This window comes from Entelurus aequoreus, linkage group LG04, assembly GCF_033978785.1.
Source record: "Entelurus aequoreus isolate RoL-2023_Sb linkage group LG04, RoL_Eaeq_v1.1, whole genome shotgun sequence".
Taxonomy (NCBI): domain Eukaryota; kingdom Metazoa; phylum Chordata; class Actinopteri; order Syngnathiformes; family Syngnathidae; genus Entelurus; species Entelurus aequoreus.
In genome coordinates, this window is record NC_084734.1 from 77,591,295 (window position 1) to 77,611,810 (window position 20,516).

Sequence of the window (20,516 nt, forward strand, 5' to 3'; positions counted from 1 at the left end):
TGTAATAATAGATGACAAAATGAACTGGAAATCTCATGTAAAAAATATACAACATAAAGTAGCAAAAAACACGTCAATAATGAATAAAGCCAAACATGTTCTGGACAAAAAAATCACTTATATTCTTTGCTGCTCACTAATGTTACCGTATCTGAGTTATTGTGTAGAAATATGGGGAAACAACTACAAATGTGCACATTATTCATTAACTGTGTTACAAAAAAGATCAGTTAGAATAATACATAATGTTGGATATAGAGAACATACAAACCCTTTATTTATTAAATCACAATTATTGAAATTCAACGACTTGGTGCTACCCAAGAATGTAGAACAATTCTTCTCGACAAAAGAGTAGAAATATAACCTTAGAGGACAATCGAATTTAAAACATTTGTATGCACGTAAAACACTTAAAACCTTTCGCATATCAGTATGTGGAATTAAATTATGGGAAATTATAGCACTTATATGATTCAGTTTAAGAAACTGTTCAAACTACAAGTGCTCACAGAGTACAAAGAAGAACAATTATGATAAACATCTTGAACCTTAAAAAAAAACAAAAAACAATCTAATTTATCTTCTCGGTGAACCATAAATTACTCTATTTATTTATGAGAACTTTAATATGTTTATATGTCTAGTGCAGTGGTTCTTAACCTTGTTGGAGGTACCGAACCCCACCAGTTTCATATGCGCATTCACCGAACCCTTCTTTAGTGAAAAATAAAATGTTGTATTTTTTCAAATTAAAGACAGAGTTATATGTTTTTGGTAACACTTTAGTATAGGGAACATATTCTAAGTAACAAAGACTTAATTTAGAGTTATTTGGTTAGGGTTAGGGTTAAGGTTAGAGGGTTAGGGCCAGGGTTAGGGTTATAATAAGGCCATGCCGAATAAGGCATTAATACGTACTTAATAATGACTAGTTAAGAGCCAATATGTTACTAATTTGCATGTTAATAAGCAACTAATTAATGGTGAATATGTTCCCCATACTAAAGAGTTACCATGTTTTTTTACTGGTGCACAAAATGAACCGTGCATGAACATCACCTTGTTCAAAGAACAAAACCAACACAGTGCATAAACTCACAACAAATTACACACCTGCAAATCAGTGTGACTTCTGCTGTTGCCGTATCCGTAATACGCCGACAGGGAGAAGTTTTTATTTACACGATGAGTCGGGTGTGTCTTGACCTCCGCCGAACCCCTGAGCCCGACTCACCGAACCCCTAGGGTTCCATCGAACCCAGGTTAAGAACCACTGGTCTAGTATTATTTTTATGTATTTAATATTTGTTTACTTACTTATTGGTATTATTACTACTCAGTGCCGAGTGGTTAGAGTGTCCGCTCTGAGATTGGTAGGTCGTGAGTTCAAACCCCGGCCGAGTCATACCAAAGACTATAAAAAAAAGGGACCCATTACCTCCCTGCTTGGCACTCAGCATCAAGGGTTGGAATTGGGGGTTATATCACCAAAAATGATTCCCGGGCGCGGCCACTGCTGCTGCTCACTGCTCCCCTCACCTCCCAGGGGGTGATCAAGGATGATGGGTCAAATGCAGAGAATAATTTCGCCACACCTAGTGTACGTGTGAGAATCATTGGTACTTTAACTTTATTTACTATTTTTTTAATTCACTGTTCTGTTACAAACAGAACAAATACATTTAATAAAACTGCCACGATATGAAAAGGCGCATTATTAAATAAACTCTGCTTCTTTCTACTCCTTTTTTGGACGTGCTGTAATGAAACAACCGGACATATGTGACGCGTTACATTGTATGGAACTCGCTAACTGGACGGAGATCTCGCGATACTTACCGATGTCTTCCGTTGTCTTGTGACGGATTCGTCATATGACGTCAACGGGTCTCGTGACTTAAGCGGAAGTGACGACACAACACAGGAAAAATAGCTGCGTGTTGATATTCGCGTCTTTTTTCCCCCTAATTGTATTTAATCTTTATCCTGCTGTTAATCCGAACAACAATGGACAGTTCTGATAGGACGACGTCGGACTTTTCAGGCGGACCGCCGCCTAATTTTAGAACGTAGGAAAATTCATTTAATGTCATTTAATTTACAATTTGATAGCTAGCTAGCTTAGCCAGTTAGCGTTCTGTTTTTAGCCTGAAGGGATGGACATGTAGTATGGCGTATAGGATACAAATGTACATCTACAATAATATGAGCAATAAACTGAATAGTCAGTTCAGTGGCAGGCAAAAAAAGATGCATCGAAATAGAACTAAGTGTGTTGTTTTGCTTGCAGGAATGAAGGCTCTTTGGTGTCAGCCCTGAAGACTCTGCTGTTCTTCACCATCTTGATGATCACCTTGCCCATTGGCTTGTACTTCGCTTCCAAAGCTTACATTTTTGAAAGTAAGTCTTCTTTTGTGTGTTTTAACCACCAAACTGGCGAACAATCAGAATGTCCAATCCTAACAGATTATACCAGAATTGACTTAGACTTAGATTTAAACAAACTTCAATGATCCACAAGGGAAATTGTTCAACACAGTAGTTCAGTTACAATGATGGAAAGTGTAAGGATGGAAAGGACAATGCAGGTATAAATAGACTAATATAGCAATACAAAAATCTAACATATATATGAATATATACATAATCTGTGTACAGAATAATATATGTACTGATATATTATATTATGTCTATAACATATACACAATATATACCAATGACCATGTACAATATTACAGTATATACAGTATATGTGACAGCAGCAGCATAAAATAGAGAGTAGATCCAGCAGAAAATAGACATTAAAAACAAAGAGAAGTAGCTAACATGTCAGGTAATAGACAGATATCATCTATTGCTGTATGGCGAGTGATTATACAGCTGGATGGAGTGTGGAATGAAGGAGTTCTTGAATCGCACAGTGCGGGAAGGAAGCTGAAGGAGCCTGTTGGAGTATGAACTCTGCTGTCCCTTAATTGTCAGGTGGAGTGGTTGGGCAGGATTGTCCATGATGGCGAGCAGTTTGTCCAGTGTCCTCCTGTCCCTCACTGACACAAACGCCTCCAACTGCGTGCCAATAGTTTGGCCGGCTTTCCGGATCAGTTTATCAATCCGGTTTGAGTCCCTTTTGCTGGTGCTGCTCCCCCAACCAACCACTGCAAACTAAATGCAACTTTAATAGTGTCCCAGCAGTCTGTAGTGGTAAAGACCTTAAATATTATAAGTATTATGAATACTAATTGTTAGAGATGGATAATAAATGCTTTAAAATGTAATATCGGAAATTATCGGTATCTGTTCGGAAATTATCAGTATCTGTTTCAAAGAGTAAAATGTATGACTTTTTAAAACGCCATTGTGTACACGTACATAGGGAGAAGTACAGAGGGCCAATAAACCTTAAAGGCACTTCCTTTGCTTGCCGGTCCAATCACATAATATCTACGGCTTTTCACACACACAAGTGAATGCAATCCATACTTGGTCAACAGCGATACAGGTCACACTGAGGGTGTCCGTATAAACAACTCTAACACTGTTACAAATTTGCGCCACACTGTGAACCCACAGCAAACAAGAATGACAAACACATTTCGGGAGAACATCCGCGCCGTAACACAACAGAACAAATACCCAGAACCCCTTGCAGCACTAACTCTTCTGGGACGCTACAATATACCCCCCCCCCAGAACCCCTCCCACCTCAACCTCCTCATGCTCTCTCAGGGAGAGCATGTCCCAAATTCCAAGCTGCTGTTTTGAGGCATGTTAAAAAAAATGCACTTTGTGACTTCAATAATAAATATGGCAGTGCCATGTTGGCATTTTTTTTTCCATAACTTGAGTTGATTTATTTTGGAAAACCTTGTTACATTGTTTAATGCATTCAGCGGGGCATCGCAACAAAATTAGGCATAGTAATGTGTTAATTCCACGACTGTATATATCGGAATCGGTAATTAAGAGTTGGACAATATCGGAATATCGGCAAAAAAGCCATTATCGGACATCTCTACTAATTATTATTACAATAGATCGTCTACGACAAAATCACAAAAGTCGTTTCTAGGGGTGTAACAATTCGTTTTAACGATTCAATGTGATTGAGTATCAGTTGTTGGCGTTACGATTCAGGGACCTTATTTTTTTAATTTTAACGATACGATCTGTGGCAGAGAAGAGGACTTTTGTGATTCTTAATGATATTTAGTATTCATAATACTCATAATATTGTAGGTCTTTACCACTGCAGACTGCAACGACACTACTAACGTGTTGGAATTGGCGTAACTTTTAGTTATGCAATTCTAGTATAAAAACAGTGCAATTAACAGTGCAATAAACAACAATAACAGTACAATGCATTTTAAAGGTGCCATATACACATCACATCTTTCATATAATCGACAGTATTACCGTTTTACTAAATTTTTATTTTTTTTCATAACATGGTCATTAACTGCCTAGTTTCTCTTGTTATATTTATTTTACTGCTATATTTTTATTGTTACTTTTTATTTTTATTCTTATTGTTACATTTTCTATTTTCTTTCCATTTACACCTCCATTATTTACTTTTTAAAATTATATTTCAATTCTGTACACTGCTGCTGGAATTTAAATTTTCCTGAAGGAACCCTCCTGAAGGAATCAATAAAGTACTATCTATCTATCTATCTATGAAATAAATGTTGGAAACATTGGGACGTTTCCCATTTTCCTGTCATTTCTTGTAAGGAAATTATCATAAATTACAGTTGTCAGCAGCATAGGCGCTGACAATGCCGAGCACCCACGTGGGATTGATGGCAAATTATTTCTCCCCACCAAGCAAAAACCACGCATGCTAAGCCGGCTAAGGTTATCCAGGGTAAATCCCACCTCACCTTATCCTTGTCCACACACACACACACACAATGGTCGTTTAAGACCCCCTCCACCCCTCCGTCCGCCGGCGCAACGCGACCTAGTACGCATGCACGGAAAATGCGCACGTCATAGTCACCCTCCAGTGTTGCTTTGTGTGCAAGTTATTAAATTAAATTTAATTTATCTGAACAATATCCAGTGTTGTGGTATTTCAATTAACTGGAATCCAGTGTGCTATTGTAGTGAATCACACCTGAGCCATCATAAATTAATCCAATCTTTATTAGACATGTAAACAATGTGATAAAGAACATTTTACATCAATCAAACTAGGGATCTAGATATCTGGTCAGGACACTCCTCACTCTTTTGCCTTCACCTTCATTGTCCATTGGTTTTTGGTGACTTGTGCAGCCCTTTGAGGCAGTCGTGATTTAGGGCTATATGAAAAACTTTGATTGATTTACTTTATATACTCTGGACCTAGAGGTTGAGTCCGTGACATACATGACGGACAATAACTGATACAGTCTGCTTTGCCAGTTCAAAAGCATTCACTGTTTTCCGTAGTCTTCCCTCGACGGCCAGGTAATACAAAGCACATGCTACCTTTTTTATCACATCCACGGGCGCCCGCATTCTCGTTGACTCTCCTTCGATAAATGGACGAAGTTTTTCGGTAAGTAGAATCACAGCTGACCTGGACATTCGAAAGTTCTCTTGCCATCTGAGAAGTGTTGTATCCCAAATAGCTGCAATCACGCATTTACTTCTCTAGTATTCATGTGTGATTTCCACAAGCGTGTGTACATGCAGAGGAAGGAGAAACACGGGCATGTCTGGATGACTCGCCTCTAGGGATGATGTTTGATAAGAAATTATTGAGTTCGAGCCTATTATCGATTCCTCTTATTGAACCGATTCCTTATCGATTCTCTTATCGAGTCCAGATAGGTTGTTGTATATGGAAAAAAACACACAATATTTGGTTTTACAAATCACTTCACATTCTCTACTGCTCGCTACTATAGTATTACCATATCTGAGTTATTGTGCAGAAATGTGGGGAAATAACTACAAATGTGCGCTACATTCGTTAACCGTGTTTCAAAAAAGATCAATTAGACTGATACATAATGTTGGATATAGAGAACATACAAACACTTTATTTATTAAATCAAAAATATTGATTTGGTAAAATTGCAAACAGCTAAAATGATGTGAAATTAAATGATGGAATGGATTAAGTAAAGAAGTTGAACATTGTACTGATATGATCCAGTTTAAGAGGTTGTTCAAATGAATAGTGCTTACAAAGTACAAAGAAGAAGAAATATGAGAAATACTTTCAACCTTATTGAAAATAAGATATTATGCATCTCAGTATATTAATAATGACTGCTTCTCGCCAGTGTTTCTGCAAGCGGTGACCCAGATTGTGGAGTTTTTGAAATCTCAAACACTGTAGCTTATATTGAATAAAATTACATTAAAGTGCAGTTTGAATTTGAGGTACTGTAAAATAATGTGCACCAACACATAAAACAAGTTTAACAATCATTTCAGGAACAAAATGTTTTTTACTCTCAGCTTTATTAAGGTTGCCCGATCTTAATAAAAAAACATGTTCAGAGTATGTCCTTTGAGCTGTGCACAACCAAGTGAGTTGAAAGTAAAAGTTGACTCGGACACTTTGCAACGTCGTCTTCTGGGGAGCACTATTTTGGATTTTTTCCGTGTAATGTTTAGGATTTTTAATTATTTAAAAAAGAATCCAATGTATAGCTTAATGATGAATGTCCATCACATTGTCAAATACTTACATTTTCATACTAATACTAATTAAGTCACACCTCCACACCACGGTTGTTCTTTGTTTGCATTATGAAATGCACTAGTTTATGCTCTTTAAAGCAGGTTTCTGACAACACTCTGACGAATTATGTGCCTTTTTGTTTGTAGTTTTTGCTGTTGTATTACATAGTTTGCTATGCATCTAGTATCACTCTCTGTAATATTCTACTGAACCTATAACCAATTATGTAAAAGAGCACCAATTCTACATGGTTCACCATCTCCATGTTGTGTTCCTAGGTTCAATGAAGATGTCAAGTTCTGATAGCTACTTCTACGCCGCCATTGTCGCTGTGCTGGCAGTGCACGTGGTGCTGGCCCTGTTTGTTTACGTGGCCTGGAACGAAGGCACCCCCAAAGGGAAGGGAAAACACGATTGAAGCGCATATCACCATTCCTACAGTAAGACCAGAGGCGAAGGGAAGGGATGTTCTTCTCCCCCATCATCATTACCATCAGCACCCTGGCTCGGCACTTAGCTGTTGAGGGATCTGGTGTTGTTGGGCTTGAAGCTGAGGTTAGTGCATGACCCCATTGAAGGCCACTGGACAGCCTCAGCTCCCTTTTTGCTAAACAGGATAGCTCTTTTGTGGAAGGGCTGCAAGTCTCTGTACAATAATCAGTGGGACGTGTAGCAAAACCTCTTTCCTTTTGATTTATTTGCATCAACAATATCATTTGCAGCAATTTGAACTTTTTTATGCATACAAGATACAATAAAAAGTAAGGTATTTGTCTTATTGTATAGTCACTGGGGCGCTTAGAATGAGTAAAAATTGTGAAATTGTATCATGTTTTTGTATAGATAATATTTGCTGATGTAGATATTGGTGTGAGGCTGATGACCTCCTTAAATAAACTTGAAAAAAAGTCAGACTTCAACTTTGTTTTTAGCTTTGTCCTTATTTTCACTGGAACTCTTCTAAGTATCCAAATGATGCCGAGAGGATCAACCAAGACAGGTCAGTCGCATGATTATGGGAAGATTTCATTCCTTAAATCAGGGGTCACCAACGCGGTGCCCGCGGGCACCAGGTAGCCCGTAAGGACCAGATGAGTAGCCCGCTGGCCTGTTCTAAAAATAGCTCAAATAGCAGCAATTACCAGTGAGCTGCCTCTATTTTTTAAATTGTATTTATTTACTAGCAAGCTGGTCTCGCTTTGCTCGACATTTTTAATTCTAAGAGAGACAAAACTCAAATAGAATTTGAAAATCCAAGAAAATATTTTAAAGACTTGGTCTTCACTTGTTTAAATAAATTCATTAATTGTTTTACTTTGCTTCTTATAACTTTCAGAAAGACAATTTTAGAGAAAAAATACAACCTTAAAAATGATTTTAGGATTTTTAAACACATGTACCTTTTTACCTTTTAAATTCCTTCCTCTTCTTTCCTGACAATTTAAATCAATGTTCAAGTAAATTTATTTTTTTTATTGTAAAGAATAATAAATACATTTTAATTTAATTCTTCATTTTAGCTTCAGTTTTTTCAACGAAGAATATTTGTGAAATATTTCTTCAAACTTATTATGATTAAAATTCAAAAAAATTATTCTGGCAAATCTAGAAAATCTGTAGAATCAAATTTAAATCTTATTTCAAAGTCTTTTGAATTTATTTTAAAAATTTTGTTCTGGAAAATCTAGAAGAAATAATGATTTGTCTTTGTTAGAAATATAGCTTGGTCAAATTTGTTATATATTCTGACAAAGTGTAGATTGGATTTTAACCTATTTAAAACATGTCATCAAAATTCTAAAATTAATCTTAATCAGGAAAAATTACTAATGATGTTCCATAAATTATTTTTGTAATTTTTTCAAAAAGATTCGAATTAGCTAGTTTTTCTCTCCTTTTTTTTTCGGTTGAATTTTGAATTTTAAAGAGTCGAAATTGAAGATAAACTATGTTTCAAAATTTAATTGTCATTTTTTTCGTGTTTTCTCCTCTTTTAAACCGTTCAGTTAAGTGTAAATATCATTAATTATTAATAATAACATAGAGTTAAAGGTAAATTGAGCAAATTGGCTATTTCTGGCAATTTATTTAAGTGTGTATCAAACTGGTAGCCCTTCGCATTAATCAGTACCCAAGAAGTAGCTCTTGGTTTCAAAAAAGGTTGGTGACCCCTGCCTTAAATAATAATTTAATAGACATGCCCTGTTGAATCGCCAGCTCTCCACATGAATAAATAAATGCCGTACCTGAAATAAGACACACACCGCCTGCAGAACAGACACTGACTGCATCTGTAACGCTGGAGCTTACAGTGGAGTAAGTGCATTCTGGACAAAAAGCTGCTAAACGTGTCATTCAAAGATAATTAGGGATTACAAAAAAACTATCTAAATTACACTTGTCATAATAAATGCTGAATTATGGATTTAAATTTCAATTAGTATAATGTGCTTTTACAAGATTTTGTATGTGTATGTGTGTACAAAATTAATACATTTCCCCTAAAAAAAAAACCTAACCCTGGTACTCTCTGCAGTTGAGTAAATAAACTCCTGTATTTTTGCCTGACTTTCTCAGCAATATATATATATATATATATATATATATATATATATATATATATATATATATATATATATATGTATATATATATATATATATATATATATATATATATATATATATATATGCCTCGAAATAAAATAATAATCTTTGTCTTGGTGCCCTTCTAACTTGCCTTGGTGCCCTAAAATATGAGCCCTTCTTTAAGGCAACACTTGCCTTGACCTTTAAAAAGTTAAAATTAATAATGATGCCAAAAAACATTTAAAAAAAAAAAAGGGAAGTCCTCAAAAGCTTATTTTGAAAATGTAATTTTTTTTATAGATGATATGCAATCTGTTGTTGTGTTCCCTAATTTGAGTGTACATAAATGAAGGTGTGTGTTGCTGAGTCCGACTTGGACGTAATCTGGACTGTACATGGGTGCTTATTTTGAAAATGTAATTTTGTTTGTAGATTTTATGCAATCTGTTGTGTTCCCTGGTTTTCAGTGTACATAGGTGAAGGTGTGTTGCTGAGCCCGACCTGGACATCATCTGGACTTGACCTGGTTTTAAGAACCCTTTTGAACAATCTGATTTCTTTGACAACCTGGTCTGGTGAAGATAAGGTCCTTTTTAAAACAAAATAAAACAAAATAAGATAAATAAACTTTTTCTTGAATAAAAAAGGAAGTAAAACATTATAAAAACAATTACATAAAAAATAGTAATTAATGAAAATGTTAGTGGACCAGCAGCACACACAATCATGTGTGCTTCAAGGACTGTATTGTTCTATATTGTAGGAACCAGAAGTTTATTAATGGAAAGAGACAAAGGGAGGTTTTTTGGGTTGGTGCACTGGTTGTAAGTGTATGTTGAGTTTTTTATGTTGATTTAATTTTTTTTTTTTTAAGTTAAAATTGGAGGCCTGCTTTAGGTCACATGGTTTGCTAAATCAGTGTAAAAATGGCTGCCATACTAAGGTAATTTGCAACTGGAACATGAATTAACAGCCCGATATGCTGTGACTAAAAACTAAACTAAAAAACAAAGTTGTTTTTTGACTGAGGCAAAACAAAATGGGACTCCTCCAACTGTTTCCGAAGCCTGCTTAAATTCTAGAGAAAACATAAATTAGAACAGTGTGGCTCCATCTCGTGGTATGTCAAATAATTAAAGAGATTTGTGTTTTATTTTGCTAAATTTAACAGTGTTACTGTGAATTAACAGCCCGATATGCTGTGACTAAATATTAAACTAAAAAACAAAGTTGTTTTTTGACTGAGGCAAAACAAAATGGGACTCCTCCAACTGTTTCCGAAGCCTGCTTAAATTCTAGAGAAAACATAAATTAGAACAGTGTGGCTCCATCTCGAGGTATGCCAAATAATTAAAGAGATTTGTGTTTTATTTGGCTATATTTAACCGTGTTACTGTTCAAACTGTGTGTAATGTTAGAGTAAATATACTTGTTAAATAAAACCTCTGCCTTGTTTTTAATTAATACTTAGGCGTACTACGCTACTGTATTTTAGTCACTATCGTGGCACTTAAAGAGAGCCAAGTTTCTTCTGAGGTGGAACTTGGTGAACAAAGTTTAAGTCGTGGTTGTCTCCTGCAATGAGTTGTGTTCGTCACAAGAGGGCAGCAAACACATTTCCCACCATCCAAACGCAGTATAAAAACCAGGATTGTCACACAATTATGAACATTTTCTGCTTCACAAACTTTGCATCTTGGCTGATTCTGTGCATCAGTTTGTGTTGTTTCTTGGAAGTGACGTGTCGGTGCTGAGGCAATCAGGCCTCTCCTTTTTTCTTTTGTTGGCATATTTTTTTTAAAAAGTGTAACCGAGGGTTTACAAAATAACAAACACGGAGGCTCCAGTTTTACATGAGGACCACTTTATGTAGTTTGCCTCCAAAACTCCGCTCCACCACACGTTTTCCGCCCTTAGCGTCTTCAAAATAAGAGCTCAAGGCATATACTGTATGACAGCCTATGGGTGAGGGCGGACCTACGTCACTTCCGCCTACCAATCCCCTAGCAACCGGGAATTCGTTGAAAACAAACCAGCTCACAGCGAACACAGCATTGACAGAAAAAGCATTTAACGAGCGTTGTGGCTTGGAAGTCGGCGTTAAATCCTTCATTTACGCATTTTTACTTATTCGCATATCGTGTGAAAAAACGAAAATGTATTATTTGCGTCAGACTCGTCTCAGTGAACTTTAAAGCTTCTCATGCTTAGCTTAGCTTGCTAGTTAGCTTAGCCTGCGCGCTACTAAGAAAGAGACGCGGAAGTTATCAACAACTTTGTGTGAACACGCCGTACTTGTTGGAGCACACGTCGAAGAAGAAGCGCTTGTTGTCCACAGTCATGGACGAGCCCTCCGGCCGCTCCGCGGGCTCCTCGTCCACGCCGTAATCGTCAATAAGTTTGGCCAAAGCGTCGCGGAACTCGATAAGTCCCTGCGCCGGGAGCGCCAGTCTGGTTGCTATGGCTCGAAGAACCCGTATGTAGCTCAGTTGCCCGGATGTCGGCCCTCACCCATAACAGGAACTTAACATCACAATTGGCGAGTCCATAAAAAAATTGGTTGTAAAAGCAATAGTGAGCTTTGCTTCTGGCTGTTTATCATTAATTACACATTAGCAGGTTGGACGCGTATTGTTTGTTTAATGAGACGCAGGCCTGAGATCCTCCCAACACTGTAAGCCAAAGGAGTTAAATAAACACTTCAGTGGTGCTTGATGATTTTATTCCAGCGTGTTATATTTATATGCAAGTGTCGTGGACGAACAGATGAGGGAGACACATTGGAATTCATCAACAACGTACTCTTAGTAGGTTGTAGTTATTTTACTGTCCAGCAGGGGGCAGAGCAGCCATTTCTCTGAGCTTTTGGAGGCCTTACCTGCAGCTGCTTAACACTCTCATAAAGCATCAAACCACACCAAAGTGACACAATAACTCATCCGGATACCTGATTTTATGTGCTCAATTAGTAATAAACAATAGGATGTTATTTCCCATGAAATTCTTCCCAGGTGTTTATTTAGAACAGAACCAATGGGTGTCTCCTCCGGGACACATTGTTGTTTTTTCACGGTTAGGAGTAACAATACAGTGGAAAAGGTACAACGCATGAAAGGAATATTTTAATTGTTTTTTTAGTTGACAAAAGTCAATACTTATTTATTGCATGTGTCATACCTTAAACATTTTAGTTTTTTAATAGTCATAAATAAGGTAACACATATACAGAGAAGAATTTTTTTTTTTTATGCTACTCAAATATTCTCTTTAAGAAAGGCGCTGTCAAAGAATGTTTAATAAGACTGCTTTGTTGTTTTTTTAAGGACCTTCTGAAAAAAATTGCAGGTCAAAGATCTTAAATATGACTGGAGGCTTTACTGTTTTAAAGAATGTACTGCTAAAATGTTGGAGATTTTTAGTATGACAACACACAGAGTTGTTTTTAATAATTCAAATATTCTTTGTCATTTAAGGAACTATTTTGCAAAATTGCTGGGCAAAGATCCTAAATATGACAGGAGGCTTTGCTGTTTTTAAGGATGTACTCCTAAAAGTGATTGTCAAAGATCATCATATGACAAGATAGCACTGTTGTTTTAAAAGATCCATCCATCCATTTTATTCCGCTTATCCGAGGTCCGGTCGCGGGGGCAGCAGCCTAAGCAGGGTAGCCCAGACTTCCCTCTCCCCAGCCACTTTGTCCAGCTCCTCCCGGGGGATCCCGAGGAGTTCCCAGGCCAGCCGGGAGACATAGTCTCCCCAACGTGTCCTGGGTCTTCCCCGTGGCCTCCTGCCGGTCGGACTTACCCTAAACACCTCCCTAGGGAGGCATTTGGGTGGCACCCTGACCAGATGCCCGAACCACCTCATCTGGCTTCTCTCGATGTGGAGGAGCAGCGGCTTTACTTTGAGCTCCTCCCGGATGGCAGAGCTTCTCACCCTATCTCTAAGGGAGAGCCCCGCCACCCGGCGGAGGAAACTCATTTCGGCCGCTTGTACCCGTGATCTTGTCCTTTCGGTTATAACCCAAAGCTCATGACCATAGGTGAGGATGGGAACGTAGATCGACCGGTAAATTGAGAGCTTAGCCTTCCGGCTCAGCTCCTTCTTCACCACAACGGATCGATACAGCGTCCGCATTACTGAAGACGCCGCACCGATCCGCCTGTCGATCTCACGATCCACTCTTCCCTCACTCGTGAACAAGACTCCGAGGTACTTGAACTCCTCCACTTGGGGCAAGATGGGCAAGATGTTTTAAAAGATGTACTGCAAAAATGCATGTTCAAAGACCAACATATGACGAGCGCATTGATTATTAAGGGCGTACTGTAAAAATTACAGCTGAAACGATTCCTCGAGTAATTCGATTACAAAATACATTCGAGGAATTTTCGCTGCCTTGAGGAATCGTTAAGTATTTTTGTTGTATTTTTTTTTTTTTATAGCATTTTGCCTTGTTTAGTAGTCAAAGCTCACGTTTCGCACGGACTGTTTAGGTATTGCACAGCGTGTTTACGTCACAGATCATACTGCTTTGCACACTCTTGGCATTCTCTCGATGAGCTTCAAGCACACCTGTGAAGTGAAAACCATTTTAGGTGACTACCTCTTGAAGCTCATCTAGAGAATGCCAAGAGTGGGCGAAAAAGTAATCAGAGCAAGGGGTGGCTATTTTGAAGAAACTAGAATATAAAACATGTTTTCAGTTATTTCACCAATTTTTTTGTTAAGTACATAACTCCACATGTGTTCATTCGTAGTTGTGATGCCTTCAGTGACAATGTAAATAGTCATGAAAATAAAGAAAACACATTGAATGAGAAGGTGTGTCCAAACTTTTGGCCTGTACTGTACTTCTAAAGATTATTGACAAATATCTTCATATGACATCATCGCATTGTTGTTTTAAGACTTCAAAGATTATTTATTGTCAATTAAGGACCCACTGTTTAAAGTTAAAGGCCTACTGAAATGAAATTGTTTTATTTAAACGGGGATAGCAGGTCCATTCTATGTGTCATACTTGATCATTTCGCGATATTGCCATATTTTTGCTGAAAGGATTTAGTAGAGAACATCGACGATAAAGTTCGCAACTTTTGGTTGCTGATAAAAAAAGCCTTGCCCCTACCGGAAGTAGCGTGACGTCACAAGCTAGAGTGCTGCTCACATTTCCCTATTGTTTACACCAGCAGCGAGAGAGATTCGGACCGAGAAAGCGACGATTACCCCATTAATTTGAGCGAGGATGAAAGATTTGTGGATGAGGAAAGTGAGAGTGAAGGACTAGAGTGCAGTGCAGGACGTATCTTTTTTCGCTCTGACCGTAACTTAGGTACAAGGGTTCATTGGATTCCACACTTTCTCCTTTTTCTATTGTGGATCACAGATTTGTATTTTAAACCACCTCGGATACTATATCCTCTTGAAAATGAGAGTCGAGAACGCGAAATGGACATTCACAGTGACTTTTATCTCCAAGACAATACATTGGCGAAACACTTTAGCTACGGAGCTAGCGTGATAGCATCGGGCTCAAATGCAGATATAAGCAAAATAAATAAACCCCTGACTGGAAATATAGACAAAAAATCAACAATACTATTAAACCCTGGACATGTAAATACACGGTTAATGCTTTCCAGCTTGGCGAAGATTAACAATGCTGTTGCTAACGACGCCATTGAAGCTAACTTAGCAACCGGACCTCACAGAGCTATGATAAAAACATTAACTATCCACCTACGCCAGCCAGCCCTCATCTGCTCATCAACACCCGTGCTCACCTGCGTTCCAGCGATCGACGGAAGGACGAAGTACTTCACCCGATCATCCGTGCGGTCGGCGGCTAGCGTCGGCTAACGCGTCTGCTATCCAAGTCAAAGTCCTCCTGCTTGTGTTGCTGTAGTCCGCCGCTAATACACCGATCCCACCTACAACTTTCTTCTTTGCAGTCTCCATTGTTCGTTAAACAAATTGGAAAAGATTCACCAACACAGATGTCCAGAATACTGTGGAATTTTGAGATGAAAACAGAGCTTTTTTGTATTGGATTCAAAGGTGTACCAATACTTCCGTTTAACTAGTGACGTCACGCGCATACGTCATCATACATAGACGTTTTCAACCGGAATTTTAGCGGGAAATTTAAAATTGCACTTTATAAGTTAACCCGGCCGTATCGGCATGTGTTGCAATGTTAAGATTTCATCATTGATATATAAACTATCAGACTGCGTGGTCGGTAGTAGTGGCTTTCAGTAGGCCTTTAAGGTCAAAGATCCAAAATGTGACAGGAGGCTTGGCTGTTTTTAAGGATATTCTGCTAAAAATGTTTGTCAAACAACATCATATGACAAGAGCTCATTGTTGCTTTTTAAAGATGTACTTCAAAACTGTAGGTCAACGATCCTAAATATGATAGGAGGCTCCAATGTTTTGAAGCATGTACGTGTCAGAGATTTTAACATGACAGGACACCTATGCTGTTTTAGTGATCCACTGCAAAAACGCTAGACTCAGATCTTCTATGTCACAGACGTGCTTTGCAGTTATAAAAAATGCTTGGGATGTTTTATTTGTATTTGGACAAATGTGAGGCTTAATGATCTGGATTTGTTTTCAGATCTTTTTATATCGGACCAAACATGCATTTCCTCTTAGGTGGACGTGAAGTCTTGACTAGGAAAAAAGATCATCCCAGCAGGCGGCAACACATCGCGTGAAAGCTTCGACGTCATCAACATGCTATGCTCTTTACAAGCGTTCTTACTTTTATGCTCCACAAGTGATTTCCTGGACAAGCTCGATGGGTGAGTGTGCGCACACACGTGTTGTTTGCCACACTGTGGGATGAATCACTCACATTCAATTGCGTCCTTTAACAAAGGTCTTAACTCATTCTCCTTCTATGCCACATCAATGTGGAATGCACTCCCAACAGGTGTAAAAGAAAGGGCATCTCTATCCTCCTTCAAAACCGCACTAAAAGAACACCTCCAGGCAACTTCAACCCTAAACTAACACCCTTCCACATCCCACCTCCCCGGATTGTAAATAATCAAATGTAAATAATCAAATGTAGATACTTGTTATTATGCTTTCTGATCTCTCTCTCTCTCTATGTCCACTACTTGCTGTACATATCCTACCAAGTCAGTCCTACACTGTTCCAATTGTCCATTTCTCTGATGATGCAATTGTTGATGACTGAAGTGTTGATATCAACCAAACCTTATTTCTTCCCCTTCGATTGTGGCAGTTGACAATGGCACACGTCGTCGGCATTATTATTGGATACATTATCGGAGACAATTAGCGTTTCACTAACTTCCGCCCTTCAATATGGCGGTGTCACGCCAAATTTCTTCCCCCTACAAACCCCCCCCCCCCCCCCCCCCCATTTACTTCCGAGTTCATTTCCTCTTACGTCATTTCCTTCTTCCCCTACAAAAACCTTCCCCCCCATTTACTTCCGAGTTCATTTCCTCTTACGTCATTTCCTCTTACTTACGTCATTTCCTCTTACGTCATTGACAGCGATCGATAGCACTTCGGCTTTGACTGCCCGTCGCTGGAAGGATACTTTTTTTTTTTTTTTATTAGTTTTTTTTATATTAGCGTTAACAAAACGTCTGTATTAATCGGACAAGTATTAATCGGATAAATTAAATTGAGGATATTTCTGACTGCGCATTTGACTCGTGGACATATGCGGAAATGAATAACAGTGTACAATAAGTTAATTCATTATCAATCAACGTTATCAAACTTTATTAAAACTCAATGTATTCGTTAAATTCAGTTTTTTTTAGTTCTCTGTGTAAGTGAACTAAATTAAAATGACATTTATGTGAACTTAATTTTTTTTAGTTTCATTCGTTGTTTTTACGTCAGCGCTCAAGTAAGAGGAAATGACGTAAAAAAAAATGACCCCGGAAGTAAATGGGGGGGGGGGGGGGGGGGGGTTTGTAGGGGGAAGAAATTTGGCGCGACAGCGGCAATGCACAAGTAAAGGGAAGGAAACGTATATCACAACTGAGTACTCCTGCAACCCTTACAGGGAAACAAATCATTTTGGCGGCCCTATGGTTAACAAACACTGCTTCAAGTTATTTTTCTTTTACATAAGCCCGGTTTGTTTGTTACAAGTCTCCTTCAATTTATATTGCCTGCATAATTTTGACTTTTATTTTCTTAAACAAGTTTTATTTTGTATATAGATTGTATATTTGTTTCCATATCGACATGAAAATTGCTCAACCTGTTGTCAATTATTGAATTGTATAGGAAGTGCCTTATTTAAATGTTTAATATTCATTGTTGTTTGTTCAATCAAAAAAATAAAATAAAATAAAATAAATGGCGGCAATGCATCGTGGGAAATGTAAAAAAAATGGAACCCCCTCTATAGTATGACATCAAATACTAAATATCAAATTTAACCTCTTAAGGCCCAAGCTGTTTGTTTACATGCTTTTATTTATTTCTCTTTGCTATTTGGGCTTATTGGACCCTAATTAGAATAAAAACTAAAAATCATCTTTTGATATGATGTACTTAGTCCATAAGTACACAAACGTGTACTTCATGTTTAGTGACATGCTAATTTAAATTTTTTACACTTTTTTTTTCCAAATTCCATTGTATGTAGAGATGTCCGATAATGGCTTTTTTACCGATATCCGATATTCCGATATTGTCCAACTCTTAATTACCGATATCAACCGATACCGATATATACAGTCGTGGAATTAACACATTACTGTGCCTAATTTTATTTTGATGCCCCGTTGGATGCATTAAACAATGTACCAAGGTTTTCCAAAATAAATAAACTCAAGTTATGGAAAAAAAAATGCCAACATGGTACTGCCAAAATTTATTATTGAAGTCACAAAGTGCATTATTTTTTTTTAACATGCCTCTAAACAGCAGCTTGGAATTTGGGACATGCTCTCCCTGAGAGAGCATGAGGAGGTTGAGGTGTGTGTGTGTGTGGGGGGGGGGGGGGGAGTGTATATTGTAGCATCCCGGAAGAGTTAGTGCTGCAAGGGGTTCTGGGTATTTGTTCTGTTGTGTTTATGTTGTGTTACTGTGCGGATGTTCTCCCGAAATGTGTTTGTCATTCTTGTTTGGTGTGGGTTCACATTGTGGCGCATATTTGTAACAGTGTTAAAGTTGTTTACACGGTCACCCTCAGTGTGACCTGTATGGCTGTTGGGCAAGTATGCGTTTGCATTCACTTGTGTGTGTGTCTCCCTACGTCCGTGTACCACTCCGTACAGCGGCGTTTTAGTCATAAATTTTACTTTTTGAAACCGATAATTTCCGATATTACATTTTAAAGCATTTATCGGTGGATAATATCGGCAGTCCGATACTATCGGACATCTCTAGCTGCAACCCTTACAGGGAAACAAATCATTTTGGCGGCCCTATGGTTAATAAACACTGCTTCAAGTTATTTTTCTTTTACATAAGCCCGGTTTGTTTGTTATTTCTCTCCTTCAATTTATTATTGCCTGTATTATTTTGACTTTTATTTTCTTAAACAAGTTTTATTTTGTATATAGATTGTATATTTGTTTCCATATCGACATGAAAATTGCTCAACCTGTTGTCAATTATTGAATTGTATAGGAAGTGCCATATTTAATTTTTTAATATTCATTGTTGTTTGTTCAATTGTAGAATAAAAAAAAAACTTAAAAAAAAAAAATGGCGGCAATGCATCATGGGAAATATAAAAAAAATGGAACCCCCTCTAGAGCATGAGGAGGTTGAGGTGTGTGTGCGGGGGGGTATATTGTAGCGTCCCGGAAGAGTTAGTGCTGCAAGGGATTCTGGGTATTTGTTCTGTTGTGTTTATGTTGTGTTACGGTGCGGATGTTCTCCCGAAATGTGTTTGTCATTCTTGTTTGGTGTGGGTTCACATTGTGGCGCATATTTGTAACAGTGTTAAAGTTGTTTACACGGTCACCCTCAGTGTGACGGCCACCCTCAGTGTGACCTGTATGGCTGTTGACCAAGTATGCGTTTGCATTCACTTGTGTGTGTTTCTCCCTACGTCCGTGTACCAGCGGCGTTTTAGTCATAAATTTTACTCTTAGAAACCGATCATTTCCGATATTACATTTTAAAGCATTTATCGGTGGATAATATCGGCAGTCCGATACTATCGGACATCTCTAGCTGCAACCCTTACAGGGAAACAAATCATTTTGGCGGCCCTATGGTTAATAAACACTGCTTCAAGTTATTTTTCTTTTACATAAGCCCGGTTTGTTTGTTATTTCTCTCCTTCAATTTATTATTGCCTGTATTATTTTGACTTTTATTTTCTTAAACACGTTTTATTTTGTATACAGATTGTATTTTTGTTTCTATATCGACATGAAAATTGCTCAACCTGTTGTCAATTATTGAATTGTATAGGAATTGCCATATTTAATTTTTTAATATTCATTGTTGTTTGTTCAATTGTAGAATAAAAAAAAACTTTTAAAAAAAAATGGTGGCAATGCATCGTGGGAAATATAAAAAAAATGGAACCCCCTCTATAGTATGACATCAAATACTAAATATGAAATTTAAGGCCCAAGCTGTTTGTTAACATGCTTTTTTTTATTTCTCTGTGCTATTTGGGCTTATTGGACCCTAATTAAAATAAAAGCTAAAAATCATCTTTTGACATGATGTACTTAGTCCATAAGTACACAAACGTGTACCTCATGTGTAGTGACATGCTAATTTTTATTTTTACACTTTTTTTTTCTAAATTCCTTTGTATGTTATACTCTTCTGACACCACCAGATGGCAGTATAAGTGTCCATATGTCGGCATAAGACCTCAATTCAGTAGTGTACACAATTTTGGAAATAAGAGATAAAAGTTGCTGTCCAGGCATGTGGCCACTAAGGCCTTTATTAAGACAAGTTTATTTTAGGATTTAGTTTCCTTCCAAAGAACATTGTCAAGTACTTTAAAGCAATCACATGACCAAATCAGCTGTTGGTAGAATGTTACAGAAAGTCCTGAGACAAACACGTTCTGGAATATTACACAGCAGTTTGATGACTTATTGCACAACATTTCACAAAGCTCATAATGTTACTAAATGACGACCAAGTACACAATCAACTTTATATTATTTCATCAAAATTGTTCCGGTCCAAACTGAACTTGTGGTATTTGGTTTGTTTAACGTGTAGACAACTTATCTCACGGAGTAAAACA

General features: G+C 37.6%; 1 protein-coding gene across 1 annotated transcript; it reads left to right on the forward strand.

Moving 5' to 3' along the window:
- Positions 1 to 1,898: 1,898 nt before the first annotated feature.
- LOC133648008 (vacuolar ATPase assembly integral membrane protein vma21-like) lies at positions 1,899 to 7,608 on the forward strand. Its single transcript, XM_062043776.1, has 3 exons — positions 1,899 to 2,072; positions 2,294 to 2,403; positions 6,967 to 7,608. The coding sequence occupies exons 1-3, from the start codon at positions 2,011 to 2,013 to the stop codon at positions 7,104 to 7,106; spliced, it is 312 nt and encodes a 103-aa protein (XP_061899760.1). The 5' UTR covers positions 1,899 to 2,010; the 3' UTR covers positions 7,107 to 7,608.
- The last annotated feature ends 12,908 nt before the right edge of the window (positions 7,609 to 20,516 follow it).

What these genes read in the sequence shown, in the direction of transcription:
- LOC133648008 (XM_062043776.1), top strand. Translation starts at nt 2,011, where the DNA reads ATGGACAGTTCTGATAGGACGACGTCGGACTTTTCAGGCGGACCGCCG. An exon ending in CCGCCGCCTAATTTTAGAAC is followed by an intron (nt 2,073 to 2,293) that starts GTAGGAAAATTC and finishes TTTTGCTTGCAG; the next exon opens with GAATGAAGGCTCTTTGGTGT. An exon ending in CAAAGCTTACATTTTTGAAA is followed by an intron (nt 2,404 to 6,966) that starts GTAAGTCTTCTT and finishes TTGTGTTCCTAG; the next exon opens with GTTCAATGAAGATGTCAAGT.